The sequence below is a fragment of the Melanostigma gelatinosum genome (assembly GCF_949748355.1).
Source record: "Melanostigma gelatinosum genome assembly, chromosome: 16".
Classification (NCBI taxonomy): domain Eukaryota; kingdom Metazoa; phylum Chordata; class Actinopteri; order Perciformes; family Zoarcidae; genus Melanostigma; species Melanostigma gelatinosum.
This window is the reverse complement of record NC_136649.1, coordinates 2,089,774-2,111,366: the sequence shown is the minus strand read 5'-3', so window position 1 is coordinate 2,111,366 and position 21,593 is coordinate 2,089,774. Positions and strand designations below refer to the sequence as shown.

General features: G+C 46.2%; 1 protein-coding gene across 1 annotated transcript; it reads left to right on the top strand.

The window, feature by feature from the left end:
* Window positions 1–3,593: 3,593 nt before the first annotated feature.
* On the top strand, window positions 3,594–20,923 carry bach2a (BTB and CNC homology 1, basic leucine zipper transcription factor 2a; the record flags this gene model as incomplete). Its single annotated transcript, XM_079286083.1, has 4 exons — window positions 3,594–3,860; window positions 7,227–8,654; window positions 19,696–19,902; window positions 20,525–20,923. The coding sequence occupies 4 exons, from the start codon at window positions 3,594–3,596 to the stop codon at window positions 20,921–20,923; spliced, it is 2,301 nt and encodes a 766-aa protein (XP_079142209.1).
* Between the last annotated feature and the right edge of the window lie 670 nt (window positions 20,924–21,593).

The following is a 21,593-nucleotide window of genomic DNA, read 5'->3' as shown; positions in this document are numbered from 1 at the left end:
ACTATTCAGTGCTTTTGTGACTGAACCGTCCGGCGCAGTGTTGTTGGGGATGATAGTGCAACACAGGTCTCCAAACATTCAGCAAGCAACATGTCCAAAGCCATTCTGTTTTGCATAGAAATCAAAGAAGTCGGGGCCAGCTGCTCAGCCAGACCCTCTATTGCATCCCTAGTATGATTAGCCAAACGAAGAACATTGTAATGCACATAATTGATACGATCAACATTTTTATTCACTGTTATCCATGGAATTATACTCACGATACTCTCAAAACCTGCTGCAATTTGGTCATGTTGTATTCATTAGGCACTCCTCTGGGCACTCCGATTGCATCTATGTAGGTTGGACCTTTGTCTTTGAAATAACCTACTGCAGTTGCATTATCAATTGGTGGAAATATGAATGCCAGAGTCGTGCAATTTGGTGGAGTAGCCATTTTAGTCATATTTGTCATGCATGCATATCCTGTTGGGTCAGATTCAGGATATAGTGGTGCTGGTTCGGTGAACATAGCTGGTCTAGCTGCAGCACAAGCTACACAGCTACTCATTTTGTTTTTTATAGCATTATCAACAATTCAATTTAACCAAACATTGTCATTTCCATGTCCTGTAGCTAATTGGATCACCTGTTGGGGAGTCCATTTAGAGAAATCTTCTGATAAGACAATTGGTGGGTGCGGTGGTGGCGGTGGTCTCTCTAGGGTCAGGATTTTGTTCACTACTGGTGGAATTATGTTTATCTGAATTCCTACTCGCGGGTCTTTGCCGGGGACTTCCACTAATAGGGCGAACCATATTATGTTTTTTCCTGTGCTGCTCTTGGTGACGTTGTCCAGAGACAGAGATAAGGGATTGGTTGTTGCTGAAAAGTCAAATTACAAATTACAAAACAAATTATGCATTTTGCGTCAGATTACCTCGGCCCTCTGCTAGAGGTCTGGACGGCTCAGGTGCTGGGACACAGTGTGACAGGTGGTGCCAAGGTGCTCCTGCTTTACCTATGACTTGGACCGAGTGTGAAGTAACCTCCTTCACTTCGTACGGCCCTGTCCACCTGGGGTCAGTCCACTTTCTCTTATGAACTTTGACCCTGACCCAGTCACCCACTCGGATGAGATTTTTTTTACCTCTTCCTGGTCAGCTGCACTGGTTCGCTGGACCTGTTTGGAGAGAGCCTCCGTGAGAATGATTAATGCAGTCATATATGCCTTCATTTCTACCTGCTGCACATCTAAGGCCTGTTGTAGTGATGATGCCATATTGATTCCTCCTGTTTCATAAACAATGTGTGCTCTTGTGCATTCTTTTTGAATATTCGATTTTCTTGCAGCTTCGAACGTGAATTCTTTGCTTAGGAGGAATGCAGCCACACCATGATGTGTGTGGATTTTCAGAGGGTGGCACATGACAATGTGGGATGTTTTCTCAATCGGCTTTGCAATTGCCGCCATGTGTCTTTCAACTGGGTCCAGCTGTGATGAGTGATACATGAGTGCCTCTCTTTCTCCCCCTTTTTTCTGATACAAAACTGCATTTACCATCCCTCCTTTTTGTTCAGAAACATCTAGGTGGAAAGGGAGTGAATAGTCTGGAGCTTGAAGTGCCGATGAATGTGACAGAGTCTGCTTGAGAGGGGTGAACACATCTTCTGCTTCTTGTGTCCAAACTAGTGGGGCTGAGGTGTTTCTAGTTCCTGGTTCCTTAAGCAGGCTCCTGAGACAGGTGGTGAGGTCCGCATAGTCAGGAATGTGACTGCGAGTGTAGCCTGTTAGACCCAGGAATGACAGCATATGTCCCACAATGCTAGGTCAGTCATGATGAAGGATGCTTTCTCTGTGGGCTGTTGTTTACAGCTAGGCCGCTTGATGAGAGAGTGCGACCCAGGAAAGTGACTTGTCTCCTACATGTTTGGACCTTGGTTGTCTTTTGAGGCTAATAGTTGCAGCAGTGTCTCTGTTGTTGCCAGGCATGTGGTGAAAGATATTGCTGTTCAGCTTGATTCTGGCTTCTTGGATGCTGATTGCCTGTCCCTCTCTGGTAATTTCCTCTTCTTCCACGTGGTGAGCCTTGTTGTTGTTGCTGACCCCGCGAGCGGCAGTTTCGTTCGTAGTGACCTGGCTTTCCACAGTTGTAGCAGTAGAAAGTTCCTCCTGCCTGCTTCTTTTTGTCTTTTGCAGTCTTTTGAGCCGCGTCAAGCTCTGCCAGCTGTCTCTTCATTAGTGACACTTGCCATGCTTTGAGCTCCACATCTGATCCATCTACTGCTGCTCGGTGTTCATCATAAGTGTGTTCTTTGCCTGCCATGTCTGCACTTTCTGCACTAATATGCAATATAAAAGTTTGAATTCAGTATTCCCAAATGTCCACCAGATGGAGCCAAAGCTCCTGTCCACTGTTCTTGTAGCAGTTCCTGAAGTGGCCACAGAAAGAGCCAAAACTCCTGTCAAAAGTTCTTTTTTCCAGTTCGTGAAGTACCAAAGCCAAAGCTTCTCCCAACTTTTCTTGTGCTGTTCAATTCAAATGGCCTGATGGACAGTTCTGGACAGCTTCCTCCACACTGTCTCACGTCCGAACCCTGCCTTCTCTGGAACGTCTGTGTGTGAAATGTTGATCTACTTTATTATTAACACCTAAGGTGAAGAGAACGAAATCAGTACAGTTCTAAACTTATTTCGAAGTCTCTGTGTGAATAGATACAAGAGCTCTTGTCCTACTCTAAGATGGCAATTTTTGCCCTAATCTGATGGTTTACGCGAGCGTTACTTTCAGGGTCACTGTTATCTGTTCCTATCGTGCGAACGGGCGACGGAATGCCCCATTCGGCGTTTTTGACCTACTTACAGTGACCTCACAACTCCGCAATATAAGCTTTACAAGTATAGGCATATTATTTAACAGTGAATGAATATATTTTATTTACAAATCCCCCTTTTCACCCCTGCTAGGTGTGAACTTCTATGTTTTTTGAATTACTCATTCAATGGCTGTAACTCGATGTTTTAGATCTCTATCATCTGAATCAGAAGTTGGTGGGGGTGCTTTGTCTAGTACGGGTGTGTGTGTCTGATGCGGGGATGGAGAGGGAAGAGGGGCAGTTGAATTAGATAGGTGCTGGTGTGTGTGTTATCGCAACTTCTGTTTTTTTTCCACCTGCCTGGTGGCTGTGGGACAGTTTGGCTGCCACAGATCCAGATGTTTCACTCTGCTTGTACTGTAGCTCGCCCACAGCTGCATGTTATGTGTGTCCGCGATGTTCCGTGCTTTGTGAGCCTCTCAGACAATTTGCTCCAACACGGTGCACCTCCCTTCATTCGTATTTCTCCCCCAAATTTGGGGGAATGAATGAAATAAATTTGTGATTGGCTTCTTAAACCTCAAACTCAAATGCCTCAACTAGATGTTCCCCAAATTCATACTCTCTTACTTGTGTCCGTGAGGTCTTCCTCCATAGGGTCCCTTCATATCTATATGACTTTTGGTTGTGTTTTTCATTGTTAGCTGGTAAGGGATCATCAGTAGTCTTGCTTGCACCCCCCATGCTACAGTGTCCTAGTCTCTTTCTTTCCTCTGTACAGGGTGCCAGAGAGAGTGATGTCGACAGGCGAGGAGCGGGATGGGGAGGCGGCAGCGCCCGTGTATGTGTACGAGTCCAAGGTCCACTGTGCCAATGTGCTGTTGAGCCTGGAGGAGCAGCGGCGGCAGGGCATCCTGTGTGACGTGACTGTGCTGGTGGAGGGCAGGGAGGTGCGCGCACACAGGGCCGTCCTCGCCGCCAGCAGCCGCTACTTCCTGCAGGCCCTGCTGGGTCACAACGGGTCGCAAGGCGAAGCGGAGCCCATCATTAACCTGCCAGACAAGGTAAAGGGCCAAAGTGGAACACCCGAGGAGTTCCACAGGGAGACGTTATGGGGTAATTTTAAAAGGGAAATGTTCCAAGGGAACTCAAATCTTTCAAAATCTGGGACAATAACCCTGATGAGGTCCTCAGTGTTATCGCAGTTTGAACTGGAAAAGTCCTGTGGCTAGTCCTGTGGCTTTTCCAAACGTGAAACACATGAAAACGTGTGCGTGTCATTCACATATCTTGAGAACCGTTCATTGGATCTACTTCACACTCGGCCTGTGTTTTGCTGGGTTCCCAAGGACGTGCAGTGTCGAAGTTGGTGCAATTTGGATAAGGGACACGTTCAATATTAATGATCTTTGAATAAACAAGCGTCCAGTGTGTGTGTGAGTCGTCCCGCCATGCCAGCTGTCCCTCTTTTTCGCCTCCGTTACTACCTCCACTGCCGCCTTAACGGCGGAACAGCTCTTTCCACCCCATTCGGTGTTTGTACCTTTTATACAGAGCAGCGAGGCGGTACAGCGGCGCAGCCTTGAACAGGCTGAAAAAGGGCTTTTGTTAGTCGCTGGCGTTCCTGCTCCCAGCAGCTTACAGTACCATATATCGCCCCCAGATCTGTCATATTAATTAATATGACCGCGTAGCTCCACCTTACAGTGATCACTTGCACAGGCCTCCACCCCCTAACGACCACACTCCTCACTCCTCACTCCTCGCATAAATTACTGGAACTCATTTTGGTATTGAGGTAAACAGGTTGGGTGTGGAATTTAGAATTTTTCAGTTCCAAGGACACTGCTATATTACTGGTATCTGGCAAAACACCAGTGGTTCTTCCCATAACACGGCAATAAAGAATACACTTACAGGCGGGATACACCTCACATGTTTTTAGTCATGCACATCTGATAAAAATCATCGACTTCAGTGTATAAATCGACTTATTCTTTAGTCCCATTTTATGCACAGAGCTGCAACCTGAAGCATATTTTTTGCTTCAAGTCCATTTCTGCCGAACTGCCCTCAAACTAACCGCTTATTTGATTCTAAGGTCTGGTCCCACCAGTAAGTGGTACGGCAGTTTTACCTCACGGTGTTAATTGCCAAACAGCTGGAGTGAGCTTATTGTTAAATCGCCAGATTTTGGTTTCATGGATTTACTTCACCCCTGTGATTGAAAGCAATCCATCTTTCCACAACATATCAGTGTTTTAATAGCTGGTGTGAGCAGCTGTTATTGGCCAGTGTAACATGGCGTTAAATCAAATTAAATCAAATATCTGTGTATTTCTTCACACATATTGAATGTAGTTTCCGTGGCTTCGTTGGCATCAAAAACATAATTCTAGTTGTATTTTCAATCATGTCATGGTACGTCAGACAGAGAGGTAAATCCATTTGCTCACAGTATTGGCAGGAACAGTGGCTATGATGACCGATTAATACCATTTGTGTAATTGGGAAAACTCTCTCAGTGCACATACAGCTCTGATCTGGTGTTTTTGTCAGTCTGAAGAATTCATCTGATCATTAATCCCCTTCTGTCGATACATTTGCCCTCTGTGCGCAAAAGGATCCAGGCAAGAAGACAAGACGAATAACATTAACAAGGCGGGAATATGGCAAAATAACTGACGATGGAGGAAGTGGAGTGGTTGCTCGTGGGTAGAATTCTGTTCCATCCATTTTCAGCTCACCTCTTCGTTAAAGTCACAATCTGCATTGTGTTTCTCCGTAAATTATGTCAGAATGTTGTGACTTACAACATTGTTCTTCTTTTAATGTGAAGAAACGGCACTAATTACAGTATAATGAATCTCTTGGAGTCCTAAAATACTCTTTGACTAGAATAATGGAACTCCTTTGAAAAATATAGATGCTTCTAATATTTTGTCCACCCTTGGTTACATACGTTGTTATGTTATCAATATCTTTGCGAACAAAAGCCCTGTACACTCACAAGTCATTTTCTAAATGCTTTGCCCAGCTAGAGACTGAAGACAATGTCCTTGGTTTCATTGTTAGAACTAGGTGGAAACAATTATGGAGTTAAAATAAAAAGAAACCTGCATAGCAGAACCAATCCTTAGTCTTTCGGGCGGCCCTTCATAATTGGCAGGTGCCATGCAGAAGTTGTGTGGTTGTGAGCAATCACATGCACAGTGCTGTTGTTGCTACAGCTGCTAACGTGCTAACAGACACACACAAACGGTTCACAGGCACAGCTTGACCACCGCAAGGTCTCTTTACGGTATCTCTGGCACCGTTGACACTACTTAGCCCTTGTTTGCAGCCATTTGGTTGCATGACAATGTTAAATCGGGCAGAGGTACTTCAATCAGGAGAGGCAAGTGAATGATTAGGAGTTAACATTTATTATGACAGATGCGTGAGTTACACAGAAATTCTTTGGCGCTTGAACTCGACGAGGAGATTTGTGATCGAGTTGTGGTGGTGATGGTGGCTGATGAGGCTGACAGAATGATGAGTTGATGAAGCTGATGAATCTGCGAAGATTGCCCGGAAATGGGGAGGTGGAGGGTTGCGTAACAGCAGCATGAATGTACTGAAGGTAGAGAGACAGTCATATTTAAGAGAGACAGCAGCCAGATGATAGGCTAACCATGTCCTTTTGTCGTGCTATTGGCGAGAGAGACCAGCTGATCTAGACAGCTGATATAATGATTAACAGCCCCAAACATTGACAGCAAGGAGATAATGAGTGTGCTTTGTGTTTACACAGGATGTGTTCAGGCACAGCATTGAATTAAGGTATCCTGTGTTTTGGCAGTGCTCACAGCCCAACATACAATCACTGTAGTCACATGCATAAAACAGAAGAAATTAAACTTGAGTTAAAATACACTTCTTACAGCAGAAAGGTATGGCCTGGACTTGATTTCCTTTGAGAAGTTGGAGGATGCTAGGAAAACAGCTGTGTGGCAGTGCTAACAAGCCTGTTCAGAGCTAGCCGATGACTTGGCTCCCATAAAATGCTGCTTGTGGCGTTGTCGAGAACCGCTCATTGTTCGTTGACTCCAGGGAAGTCAAGAAGAGCTTGGGTGTAACGTAAGTGTATCCAGCATTTGGCAGCAAAAGGGAACGTCAGTCAGTGAACTTCGGCCTGTAAAGGCCCGCTAATGCATGAAGCTAATGCACAAAGTGCTATTGAATGTTTATTCAAAGATTATTTATGTTGGACATGTTAAGCAACATGTCCTTGGGTCCCCAGCAATACACCCACCAAGTGTGAAGTACATCAACAGAATGGTTCTCGAGATATGCAATGAACATACCCACCTAGATTCCTTGCTTTATAGTGATATACTTAAGGCACTGAGTAAAACCATTCCTTCATCTCCTGCTTCTCTCCTCTACAGGTGACAGCTAAGGGCTTTGCTCCACTGCTCCAGTTTGCCTACACAGCCAAGCTGGTTTTAAGTCGGGAAAACATCCACGAGGTCATCCTGTGCGCTGACTTCCTGGGTGTTCATAACTTAGAGGACTCTTGTTTTCAGTTCCTTCAAGCCCAGTTACAAAACGACAGCCAGTACGCCAGTAATGGCAAGGTGGAATATGACGATGACATCACGGCGGAGGATGCCAGCTTTTCTGAGGCAATATCCTCGGATGATTCTGCAGACACAAGGCAGCAGACCAATCACAGAGCAAGCACTGCATCGCTTCCGGCTGACCTTTCTCAATGTCCTAAATACAGGAAGTATCAGTACCAGATCTGCCATGACAAGCACAATGGAGAAGACCATGATAGCGGTGATGATGTTATCTTGGCCAACCATACCTCAGTCAGCCCTGTGAGTTCACAACTCAGAGACAGCAGTGCTGCTCCACAAACTCTTCTTACACCCTCCAGGATCAAAGAAGAACCATTTGTGTTCGAGGAAGAAGGAGATGAAAGGAGTGGTTGCAACCCAGAATTGTGTACCGAGGAGGTACTGGAGATGGAGCTTGAGGTAGAAGCGGTTCCAGTAGCAGCCGAGCACTCGCCGAGCCGAGGATCACCCTCTTCCTGCCTGCGCTCCTATCTCCAGAGAGGCGGCCTAGATCTCAGCGGCGTGCCCAGCACCACCATCCAGCAGCTACTCACCAACAGACTGTCCCTCAACCACTACAGGGAATTGGTCAAAGACAGGCAGAGGGATAAGAGGGAATCTCTGGGTCGAGTGGTCCTCAAGACAGACATCGCAGATGTCATACCAACAGCGCTTACTGGCAAGAACACGGAAAGGCCAGTTTCCAAAGCGTCCTCCTCTAAACATGAGGGGGAGCTCGACAGAGCCAGTGTCATTTTCTCCTCAGCAGCTGGCGAGCAACAAATGTTGGCCCATTCTTACACAGATGATACGTTCAGAGAAAAGGTCTCAACTCTGATGCAGGTAGAAGCTCCTTCTTCTGGTCGGTCATGCCTCACCACCAGCTGTCCTGTTCCCATCAAGACATCAGCCCACTCCCCTTCCCCTTCTGAGCCCCGAACCCAAACCTCCAGCTCCCGCTCCTCCTTCTCTTACCCAGAGGATGCAGGCAGTGGTAGCTCGCCTTTCAACCTTCCCCAGTTTGACTTCTCCTCATCCCCACACTCAGGCTCCACCACTGGACTCCCTCACTGCCTGGCTGGGGTGATGGAGCAGAGGAACCCCCTCAGCGGTGAGCTGGTCTTCTCTCAGGGTTGCACCAATATCAAAAGTGAACATGGATTTGGTGCCAGTGGTGGCAACTCCAGCGACGAATCAGGCTCTTTCTCAGAGGGAGACAGCGAAAGCGGCGTCTCTAGAATCTCTGGCCCTGAGGTTAGTGTAATCCTTTATTCTTCTTTCTTGCCAGTGGTTCTCCTTTGTGTTAGCACTTTTGCTGAACAGCTCCCACCAAGTCACAATGGCACTGAATTTCCCTTAGTTTCCCAAGATTCTCATGAGTCAGATTTTTGAAGACATTAGTGACCTGACCTGACCTGAGTGAGTGGAATGGGATCACAAGCGGGAAACAACATGTATGCAGCTACAATTTAGTGTAAGAGTAGCTCAAGTACAAACAAGTCATGAGATCTGAAGTCAGCTGTATTAACTTAAAGCAGAAACTGCTAGTAGGAAGAGAATATGAGATATGATGCATATGCTAAAAACAAATGCCAAATGTAACTTACTGACTCCAGGACAACACTATCCTGTTTACCAGTGTGCGAAATACCCGGTGACAATCGCGACGTTGTGTGTTTGTTTAGGTCACAAACTGAAGAGAAGACAGGCTGGCTTTCGCACAACTTGTTGAGGCTCTGGCTGGCTGTGTCCTTTAATTTGGACCCGAGAGCCCCCGGTGGGGGGCTTTTTTAGAAAAGTGTAGCACTCAGCGTGTCGTAGAAAGCATTTTTCACGAAGAAAAATAATTATTGGTCCAGACATATTAAAAAAATTGTCCGAAAAAAATGTCTGAGCAACATCATCATACCAGCCATTGTAAACACTGCAAACACAACTATACATGAACTAAGGTCATATCTGGAAGATATCGAGAAGATTTGCCACAATTTTGGCCAAAAATCGTCGAACACTGCCTCTGTATAGTTTTCTCATCACGGAGCAGGGATCGCACATGGCGGAGTGATACATCACATAGACCTGCCTTTCAACACCGAGATGAACAGCGTCGTCTAAATTACTCTCTTTCAAACCGTTCAAAAGATATGGGTATATATGCCAACATCAGCCACAGGTCACGACTAAAATTGGGTAAAAAAACGTACGTTTTGAAGATTTTAGAGACGAAAAACGGATTCAATCCAGCCGATCTTTCGGCAGGCACTTCCTCACTGCTGTCCTGCATGGCTCTGACTGAGATCACGCCGCTGGCCGAATGAATGACAAAATGGCAGGAGATTCTGTGAGGTGGACCAATCCATGTAGGGAGGGGAGTTCGCCCAGCATTTTCTGATTTTTAGTCAGTAAACAGACAAGGAGACAAAGAGGACACCCCCGCATGGCTCCCGTTGGACTATCCCACATCGAAAAAGGTGTTTCTTGTGTAAATCAAGCAAGCACAGCCCATTCTAGTCACACAGACACAAATTATGATTCATATATTTTTATGATTGACAGATATGACACATAACTGCTCAAAATTATTCCAAAAGGTGTCTAACTGCTTTATTAGGATTATTGAACATTCTTAGTGACAATAAAATTGAATATATAGTTAATATTTAGTTATATAGTATATCAAATTATAATACAGCAATGCAACTGCTGGTTCCGAAAATCTAAATTTTGCTTGAATCAGACCATTTATGCTGGACTGCTTCACTCAATCGAAGTAAAATATGTTGTGGGGACATGTAAAACGTGTTGTTCTATGTCTGTGGTGTATTTTTAAGCTTGCAGCTGCATTATAAAAAAAAAAAGAAGTTCAATACAAGTGCTTTATTTGAGGCGAACCTGAAACCTTTTCAATTTGAGCTGTGCCATAGGTGTATCCGTTATTAACCAGTAACATATACACAATATTTACACAATTGAACACATCTCACACGTGTTACCTGTATTACAATATCAACATTATTAAAATAGACCTTGTAGTTAGAGTTCTGGACTCTCTTGAGTATGGGTATGCAATTTTCGAGCAGAGGCCTAAAAATAGGGCTAGGGCCAGAAGGTTAACGTTACGGCAGAGAATCGTCTCTTGCACTCGCTATTCATATATGTGAATAAACACTTTGCGGTTTGAATCATGAAAACTGCTGGCCATTAGTAAGCTTTTAACAGACATTTTAGTGACAATTGCAAGTTGTCTTGATATTAGAGACCTTCCAATATTTAGCTGTTGATGCTTTCAGGGAATCTCAAATGTCAATCAAGGGGTCTAGGACTCCAGTATGTATGTCGACTCTTTGTCTTGTTTTGACATTACTAAGGCTCAGAATGTCCCAGCAACATGGTTCTTATACCCCTGAAACACTCTCCTCTATCCGTTCACATACACATGTTTGTGCTGTGTAGTGGGCATACAGGTAAATTTGAATAACGTTAAATTCTGTACATTAAGAAAATCTAGAATGGTGAAGGTGTCACTCATATATCAGGTGATGACATTGCAGAGTAGCCCAATTTATGCTGGTATGTCTTGCATGTACTGACGTTTCCACTAGTCTGTAAATAAATCCCTGTACTGCTTATAAATGGCGAGGTTTGTAATTCACCAGTATATTATCTTACCAAAGTATCGACCACCTCCAAGCAATAACCGGCTACTAGCACACATTCCTGTGCTAGTAGGATGTAGCAATGACTTTTTTTTCAAAGCATATTTGCGGTGTGGTTTACAGCTGGGACTATTCTTAGACCGTTTTTTCTCTCCGGTGAAATTACACAAACACTTCAAACATATAGACCTTCTCATTGGAGTTAAAAGAGCCGTATGGTTTCCATGGTGATGCCTAAGCACATGCACTCTGTGAGATGTGAGATGAGTCATATACCGGAGCTCTCTCTCTCTCACACACACACGCACACACACACACACACACGCACGCGCGCGCACACACACACACACACATACACACACGCACACACACACACACACACACACAGCATATTAGCTTTATTAGATTTGAGTGGTCGTGGCCTCTGGCCCGTGAATGTGTCAGTGAATATGAGTTGCAGAGGTTAAGGTGCTGAGTCAGATATTACAGGGGTCACAGCTACAGACTTACTCTACTTATTTCAGCTGCTGCTCTCCCAGCAGATGTACAGTATGTGTATGGTGGACTGTGTGGAATGGCTGTTTGACCCACTGTAAAGCCATTTCTGCTGTTTAATATCTGCTGCATTTATTCATATTGGCATGTGATTATACCCTAAATGTTGTTGGGAACGTAAAGGAGCGTGTTTGGGTTATCAGCATTTAAGAAACTGAATTCTTGACATCAATAGAATTATTAATGTATGTAACAATTATTAATGATTATTAATAACAACGGGGCACCACCCTGCGAACAGGGACCAATAACCAAACGATAAAACTAAGTCTCATAATTAGTGGCCACTCGTAATGTCAATAGTCGGGTGCGACTACACATTCGAAGTGACAGTGAAGGTTTAAGTTCGTACACAAGGCTACTACATACAGTTTTATAACACACATATGCACAAGTAATCACAGACGACTGCTCCTTAAAATATAACAGAGTTTATTAAATCTAAATATTAATGATCAAATCAATTAATATTGCAACCAACAACGCTATCATACAATTTATATGCCTAATATCTAAACAAATGAATAAAATGGATGAGGATGTATGTAAGTATGTGTGTGTGTGTGGGTGAGGATGTATGTATGCAAGTATGTGTGTGTGTGTGAGTATGTGTGGAGCCTTATTGAACTACAGCTAAACCACCACCAGATGGCGTAGTCGAGTGACTTAGACAAAATGGCGGAGGGGGGGGGGGGGGAGTCAGCTGTATGTAATCACGTGTGCCGATGCATCGCGTGAGTTGGGACAACAGGCAACGGGGTTACCCAGGGGCAGACTATGTGTATGCAAGTTACGGAAAACCAAGAGAAATAAAAGGGGCAGAGAGAGGAATCAGAGTTTCTGGGTGCGGCGTCGCGTCGTAGTGAGTGTGAGGGTCGCAGATCGTATCTTGCACCAGCTGCCGTTGTCGCTTCGCGAACTGACGACACTTGTGCACGATAGTCGCGTTCCCACACCTCACTCACAGAATCGATTCAAGGAAATAGAGCAAGAAAACAAAATGAAATCAAATAATCCCAAATAACAGATCTCTATCACTGCGGTGAGATGAGCGTTTATGTTTCTTATCACATCTCTCAAGCAATAATACACAAACTCTGAATCTACCAGTAGCGACGGGTCTAATGCAGACAGTTACAGCAGTTGAATACACAAGCGGGGCTTCGGGTCCGCGATGGATTACGCAATACCTTGATATCGCGCGACAGTAACTTCTCACAACAAAATACGGGAATATCAACACATAAATGAAATGACCTGAATTAAACTTAAGTTAATTTCAGCTAAGCTATGCCCAGATACCATGTCCCTTACTTTTAGATGCTTCGGGGCAAGGGAAAATTGTTTGTGGGGAAGTTGTCCTTTTTCCTCGTCAGGAAGGGGCGCAGGGGGAGCTTGCTGGTCGGCGCGGCTTTTGCAGCCGGCTTCGGGCCGTCGTGGCGTGAGCTCGCTCTGGAGCGAAACGCAGACGTGATCTATCCTCGCTGCAGGGAGGATAATTTAACTTCGGTTTGAGGCGACATGGTCCGTGCGTCTTACCGGGAATCATCGTTTGAGGATTGAGGCTTAGTCGTCTTTCCTCCTGCCGGTATGTGTGCCCACAAAAAGGGAAAGCGGAGACGGGTCTCGTTGGAGGGATTCGTCTCGGCGGGGTAAGGGGCCTTACTCAGGATCGAACACGGCGGTTTCGTCTAGCGAAATGGCTCGTGACCTGTCAGGGTTTGAGGAGGGGAGAAGGCCTTTGCTTCCTCGTGGCCAGCGTCGCCAGCGTGGCGCTGGAGGGGGAAAGCTGAATCTTCTGTAGCCGGGACGGAGGTCCGGGGCGAAGAGAATGAATATCGCCGTGTGGGTGCTTATAAGCGGGCCTGCGCGCACAGCGGGAGGTGGCTTTTCGGCCAATGAAGAGGTCAGTGTTAGGTTTGGCCGGAGCCGGGAGGTATGGTCATCTGGGCAGATGTTGCTCTGACTTTTGGTGAGGAGGAAAGCATGTGCGGAGCTCAGCCAGCCAGGAGATGGCGCCAGACCCCAACAATGTGTTGTGTGTTCACCAGGCTGACTGATTACTACAAAGACAATCAGGAATAGAGACCTGTTGAGCTTCACATTGTTAAAAATGATTGTCTTGGTGGATGTCAACATAAAAAAGAATTAGGTGATATACAGACATTTGTTGCAAAATCCGCCTCGTGTCCTCGTGGCAAAACCACAGAGATCAGTGCGAAGAACACTCGGTTACACTAAAATTATGAGCGTCGGAGAGTCAGAGAGTCGGTGGGAACTGAAGAAGCTCAAATGTATTTATTTTGAGATGCAGTGACAAGATCAAATTAATGAGTAAACCTCCCCTACACTTCATTGTGTGCTGGATGGAAGTGCCCAGCTCATCCTCACTAGACCTCTGGCTCAGGCTGCTCCTGAGTCCACCTGGCTAAAGCTAATGCAGTCCAACCACACAGACCTGTAATACTGATTGAAGTGTGTGAGGAGGCTGCAGTCCACGGAGGTGTGGTGGAGCATGTTGATCGTACAGTTGGAACAACACCATTCTTACCCTGCTCACCAGCACCCGCTCCCGGGATCACATCACCAAAATCTCACACTAGATCCAAAATCTCCCTGTCCAACAACGAATCCAATACAAAGTCCTTCTCCTCACTCACAAAGCCCTCCACAATCAGGCCCCCTCCTACCTCACCGACCTGCTCCACCACCACACTCCATCCTGTCGGCTCCGCTCCTCTGATGCCAACCTCCTGTCCCTTCCACTCAGGACCAAGCCCCGGACATGGGGCGACAGAGCCTTCTCCAGAGCTGCCCCCTCCCTCTGGAACTCCCTCCCCAAACACATCCGAGACTGCACTGACCTTTCCACATTCAAATCCCAAATCTAAACCCACCTAATCAGAACTGCTTTTAATGTGTGACCGATATTATGTGTTTTAAAATGTTAGTGTATAGCTTTCTTTTTTATGACGATTTTAATGTAAAGTGTCTTTGAGAATTATGAAAAGCGCTCAATAAATAAAATGTAATATTATTATTATTATTATTAAACACTGAACATTCTAACCTTCTAAAAGGAAGGATTTATTGCAGGGCCGTTTGTCAGGATCCAGGATCCCTGTCTGACCCGTTGTGTGTTTCCCCTGATCTCCTCTCCTCATGTGTTCTGTCATTCCCCTGTTTGTTATTGTGTGCCATGTGCTCTGTGTTTGTCCTCTGCCTCCAGACACCTCCCATGGCCACACCCTTGATTGTGCACAGCTGAGGACACTCCAGCCGATCACCTCCTGCAGCCTGACACACCAGACTCAGGTCCCACTAATGATTCCCCTGTCACGATATAAACTCTGGTCCTGCAGTCTGGGGTTGTCAGGTCGTACCGTCTTTCACCGGCTTCAACCCCGTGGCATCTTCTGCCCTCCTTGTGTTAAACGGACTACACACCGCCGCTCTGCCCTCCTTGTGTTAAATGGACTACACACGCCGTCAAGCTGCCAGCCCTCCGGTGTCGAGCCACGGGACTCACACCGTCGATCTGCCTACTCTCTGGTGTCGGACCACTCCACACCTTCACACACATTCTAAATAAAACCTGTTTATATTAACTTCTGTCTCCTGTGGTCTTGCGTTTGGGTCCTACCTGTGAACTCCTGTGACAGAACGACCTGACTATAATGGACCCAGCAACCACAGGAGCAGCTACGCTGTACAGACCTAACAGTCTGCTGGAGGAGATGAGAAGTTTCGCTGCTGAAGTTTCTCGGATTGGCTGTTTCGTGCAGGAGCTAGCCCGGACAGTCAAGTCTCCACCAGTTCCAGCACCCGCACTATTCCCTCCAGTCCTCGCTCCACCGGTCTGGGAATCCCCTGTGCTGACTCCGGATTCCTATGACGGAACACTGGGGAAGTGCCAGGGCTTCCTGTTGCTTTGCCAATGAGTATTTGACCGTCAGCCTCAGACTTTTGCCTCGGACGGGTCCAAGGTCTCCTACGTGGTTGGATTACTGCGGGGAAGGGCTTTGGACTGGGCCGCGAGAACATTAGGTTTTGATCGGCCTAATATTGTGTGTTATGTGGACTTTGTGGAGGATTTAATGAGGGTTTTTGACCCTCTGGGGGACTCTGATTATATGGCTAAGCACCTTCTCAGCCGGAGACGGGGCCAAGCAAGTGTAGCGGAACACTCTGTGGCCCGGCCGACTCCGGCTCCCTGTATTCGGACGGCATTCCTGGCTCCTGTTCCTGCCTCAGCCAGCTCCTGTTCCTGCCGCCTCTGCGCCGCAGCCAGCTCCGGTCCCAGCCGCCGCCGTCTCCGAACCGCAGCGACCTCCAGTCCCGGCCGTCTCCGAACCGCAGCTACCTCCAGTCCCGGCCGCCGTCTCCGAACCGCAGCGACCTCCAGTCCCGGCCGTCTCCGAACCGCAGCTACCTCCAGTCCCGGCCGCCGTCGCCGAACAGCAGCGACCTCCAGTCCCGGCTGTCGCCTCCGAGCGCAGCCTCTCCCAGACCCGACCGCCGTCCCAGAGCCGCAGCGACCTCCAGTTCCCGCCGCTGCCGTCTCGGAGCAGCAGCGACCTCCAGTTCCCGCCGCCGCCGTCTCGGAGCAGCAGCGACCTCCAGTTCCCGCCGCTGCCGTCTCGGAGCAGCAGCGACCGCCAGTTCCCGCCGCTGCCGTCTCGGAGCCGCTTCGACCTCCAGTTGCAGTCTCGGCGCAGCAGCGATCTCCAGGGCCTGCCGCCGCTGCCGTCTCGGAGCAGCAGCGACCTCCAGTGTTTGCCGCCGCTGGACTAGCATCCTATTCTCTGGAGCCCCGACTCAGAGTCCGAGTCCAGCTCGCCTGTGCACCCGTGTCGGAAGCAGGTCCGGCCGGCCGCCGGAGCACCCGTGTCCGGAGCCCTTCTGCCCGTCCGGCTGCCGGAGCACCCGTGTCCGGAGCCCTTCTGCCCGTCCACCAGAGCACCTGTGTCCAAAGCCTTCTGCGGTCCGTGGCCGGTGAGATCCAGTCACGGGCTCCACACCTTCACACACATTCTCAATAAAACCTGTTTATATTAACTTCTGTCTCCTGTGGTCTTGCGTTTGGGTCCTACCTGTGAACTCCCGTGACACTGTTGTATTAAACTGCATTCGTTTTAGCTAGCTGGACTCTATATACTGGCAAATGTATTGAGAAAAGGAACAAACCCTTGAATTTGAATACTTAAAATATAAACTGTCACCACGTTTTACCTCGACACCTGAAAATATACACACAGTATAGCTCTTGCTATATTGAACTCACCTATATAAACACATTGGGAAAATGTGTAGCTCCGAATAGAATTTTTTTTATTCTGTGCTCATGCATATATCATATATCACGTGTGTGTGGGGGGGGGGGGTCTGTCCCACTTCTTTTCCCTGACCCAGTTGTCTCGCCCGTAGAGCGGACACGCACCCTAGGGTGCCCTGCGGGCAGGTGGAAGGTGTCCTGGCCATGTTCACTCCACCATCTGCTACTCCTGACCCCAGATCTGCCCTTTCCAGTTAGGCCAGCCCAATAAGACCCTCTCCACCCCATTATGCATTCTGCCATTTTGCTTTTCCCTCGTTTCTTAAGAATTAAGTAATTCATTCTCCAATACTAGTTAAATACAGAGACAGGCTTCCTTGAGTGATCTGGCTTCACTAAATTCAACACAGGGCAACTGATATAAAGATCCTATTACCGACCACCTCTATTAACCTGTTACCATTCCTGTAAAATTAGCCTAAATTAGCATACCCAAAGTAAATTGAAAGCTGTTTAAACAAATTTATGACCAACATTGGAGAGAATTAAGCATAGAACAAGTCTTATATTCAGTTTCAACGCATGACAAATGGAAGCAAAAACAAGTGTGTTTATACTTTTGTCCAGTATTACATGGATGTCTGCATTCATAGCATATACATATATATCAATGCAGCATAACATGATATTATGGTGGAACTGGTTTTCGTGCTTTAAATGTGATTAATGAAAAAGAAAATACTTTTTAGAAACGCGTTGTAGCCTGCTGTTATTGATTCAACAACTTACATATTTCATGTTGTATTTTGCATCACTACTACAACGATCACTGACCCTCTTATGTTTAATTGATGAGTCATTGTAATATTGCCAAATGTAAGTCAAAAACATAGATCAAAAGATTTATTTCACAAAAAGCATGAAGACGTGGTGGCAGTGCAGCCTGCATATGGTTCCAACCATAGACTGAATATAAGAAGTGGACGTAGTCATCGTGACGTCACCCATTGGTTTGTGGACGTCGTTTTGAAGCCTTGAGTTTGGCGATTATGGACGTTGCCATGTTGGTTTTACCCTGCTTTATGGTCTGTTTGACTCTAATGGACCATCATTTACTAAATGAACATCATGCTGTATTGAAGGCAAGGCAAGGCAAGTTTATTTGTATAGCACATTTCAACAACAAGGTAATTCAAAGTGCTTCACATAAAACCATTAAAAGCATCAAAACATAAGGCAAAAGAAAAGGAGATTTAAAAACAATTAAAGAAACAGTGTAAGAAATAAAATTCAGTCGTAAAAAGTAAAGGAGATTTAAAACATACATTGAAACAATAATTGATGTCTCCCTGAGACATTACGCTGCACGCAATCAACCATACACTGCCGCAATTCTGCAATTACTCGCACACAAACCACGTCTGGAAAAGATCTCTGCCGATCTGCGTTTTATAGTGTACGCCTTGCACGAACTCGGTCCCGGAGGAAATGGCGATATATTGTGCAGTCCTTTTAAAACCATTAAAAGCATCAAAACATAAGGCAAAAGAAAAGGAGATTTAACAGCAATTAAGAACAGTGTAAGAAATAAAATGCAGTAGTAAAATGCAGAAATGTAGGAAATAGATTAATATATTAATTGAATGTGGTTCAATTAAAGGCAGCAGCAAACAGAAAAGTCTTCAATCTTGATTTAAATGAGCTGAGGGTCTCAGCAGACCTGCAGCTTTCTGGGACTTTGTTCCAGATATGTGGAGCAGAAAAACTGAACGCTGCTTCTCCATGTTTAGTTCTGACTCTGGGAACAGATAGTAGACCGGTCCCAGATGACCTGAGGGGTCGGGATGGTTCGTAAGGTAGCAGCAGATCAGAGATGTATTTTGGCCCTAAACCATTCAGTGCTTTGTAAACCAACAGTAGGATTTTAAAGTCAATTCTTTGTTGGACAGGAAGCCAGTGCAAAGACATCAGAACTGGGGTGATATGATCCACCCTCCTGGTCTTAGTGAGGACTCAAGCTGCAGCGTTCTGAATCAGCTGCAGCTTTCTGACGGACTTTTTACAGAGACCTGTAAACACACCATTACAGTAGTCCAGTCTGCTGAAGATAAATGCGTGGACAAGTTTTTCCAAATCCTGTTGAGACATAAGTCCTCTAATCCTTGATATATTCTTCAGGTGATAGTAGGCTGATTTTGTAATTGTCTTGATATGGCTGTTCAGGTTGAAGAAGACTTGAAACTAGAGATTGAGACAATAAACTCATGTTTACAATGTTTACTGAGGTAATAAATCAAGAGAGAAGTAGAGTCATTTTCTCACAGACTTCTATACAACCAGAGGAGTCGCCCCCTGGTGGACATTAGAGAGAATGCCGCTTTAAGACACTGCCATATTGGCTTCACTTGGCAGAACCTGAGGTTGCCGCCTGGTTCCAACAAGCTCCACCGACCCTCGCTTGTGGTATTTACGACTCGTCTATGTGCCTACTTGTGTGATGCATTTTCTGGTAACTGCCACGGTGCCCAGCATGTGGGAGATTATTAGAGCTCATGGAGCACATGGATTTTGTCAGTTTTAATTGAACTGCCACAAAATAAATTAAGTGCATCAATTACACAACCAGTCACAGTCAGATGACACTGGAAAACTTATTTACTGGCTTTTTCTAGAGTTTTCAACCATATGCCCTGATCTTCATCAGAGTTTGCCCTGTTGTCATGGAGTTGGCTCATCTCTCATCACATGACCTAAGTATGAAAGCGATTAATTTTGATTGAGAAATGAAACCCCTCTGGTCCTTCTTTAGGTGAACCTGCCCTTCCCCGTGGACCACATCACCAACCTGCCACGCAACGACTTCCAGATCCTCATCAAGATGCACAAGCTGACCTCGGAGCAGCTGGAGTTCATCCACGACATCCGTCGCCGCAGCAAAAACCGCATCGCCGCCCAGCGCTGTCGCAAGAGGAAGCTGGACTGCATCCAGAACCTGGAGGGCGAGATCCGCAAACTGGTACGATCACGTAACAAACACACACACGCGTCATTCCAATCAAACACAACAGAAACCTACTGGGTCTCAAAGGTGCATGACAAAACCAGGTCAAATATCAGACATCTCATTGATGCAACAAGTCTTAAACTGGAAGCTTAAGTACCTGTTGTACCTTTGGTTGTTGTATACTATAGGATGCCTTTTAGATTAGTGATGTAGCACACCCTTTAGTGGCCATGTGGGCCAACTGTAGCTCCTCGAGAAGCAAGAAGGGATTGCTGTTAACTTTCACATCATTGTGTTGAAGGAAAAGTCACAAATCAGGTATTGTGGGGCGGGGGGGGTTGCAAATATAAAGATAAAGAGTGAAAATTAAGCCAAATACTATCAATTAGGTGCAAAACCTAAACAGGTTAAGTCTAGGTGTCATAAATATGAAGTGGTTGATGGTAAGTGTCGTAAATATTAACAGTGAAGCGCAAATGAAATGGTTGAGCCAGGGTCGACTACGTGACACCGATATCTGGCCTTTAAACAAACGACTGATGCTCTTGTTGTTTCGGTCTCGGTACACCTGACACACTGCTCACTGGCGGAGTGGGCAGCATTGCTGATGACGCCGTGTCTTATGCACTCACAGGTGTGCGAGAAGGAGAAGCTGCTGAGCGAGCGCAACCAGCTGAAGGTTTGCATGTCGGAGCTGTGGCAGAACCTCTCCTTCCTCTCCCAGCAAGTGTGTCGGGAGGGGCCACCTCCCGTCTCCGCCAGCATCGACCTCACGTCCAACCCGCCGTCGCCTTTTTCTGACGAGGGCTCACCCCGGCCCAGGTCACCCGCGTCGCCACAATGCGATACGGCGTGTCTGTCTGACGTGGGTCCCAGTCAGGGGGGACTGGAGGAGTCAGGTCTGGGGCAAGAGAACCCAGAGTGTCCACTGGTGCTGGGGTCCATAGAGGAGGTATGTAGCCCAACCGTAACAGTGGATTTCTGTCAGGAAATGACTGAGAAATGTACAACGGAGGAACAGAACTGTACTTAGAGTCTGGTGGCAGACAGTTTGGTCTGTGACACCGTCGTACTTCTCGTGATATTTGAAGTATTTTTTTCTTCTTTCTTTTTTGTAATGGATGACAGAAGCGTTGTCTTATCAGCAATACTGTTCAACAGGTATTTTTAGACTGGAGATCAAACAGAAGCACTGGCAGCTTTCTTTCTTTCCGTGTATCATCCTGACTTTTCTTCCTGTCAGCTTCTCTCGTGCATCATGGGAGGTTAAACTCAGGAATTCCTCAGAATGTTCAGTAATGTCCCTGTTAACATGTGCATGCACTTTGCTTTACTGTCCTGTCAAACCTTGATAATTACTTAGATGATTGATTTAGTAAATAACATTGGTCATTTAGTAATATAAATAATTATAATAATTCATGTTTGACCGTTTTAAATTGCAGCACTTCTGGCTCACTGACAGTGGTCCAAAATGTTGATAAACATGCTTATTTCCTTTCTTTCTGACAGTGAGATGTTCTGATGGTTGTCAATCTTGCGTCTGTGTGTTAGGTACGAGGGTGAAGCAGCTAGCATGGCTCCATCCAAAGTTAGACACTGCATCCAGCACTTCTGGCTATAGCATGAGCTACCAGATCCATTGGTTTTAGTCTCATACACGACAGTATCTATTGATTTTTTTTCATGCCCACTTCTGTACG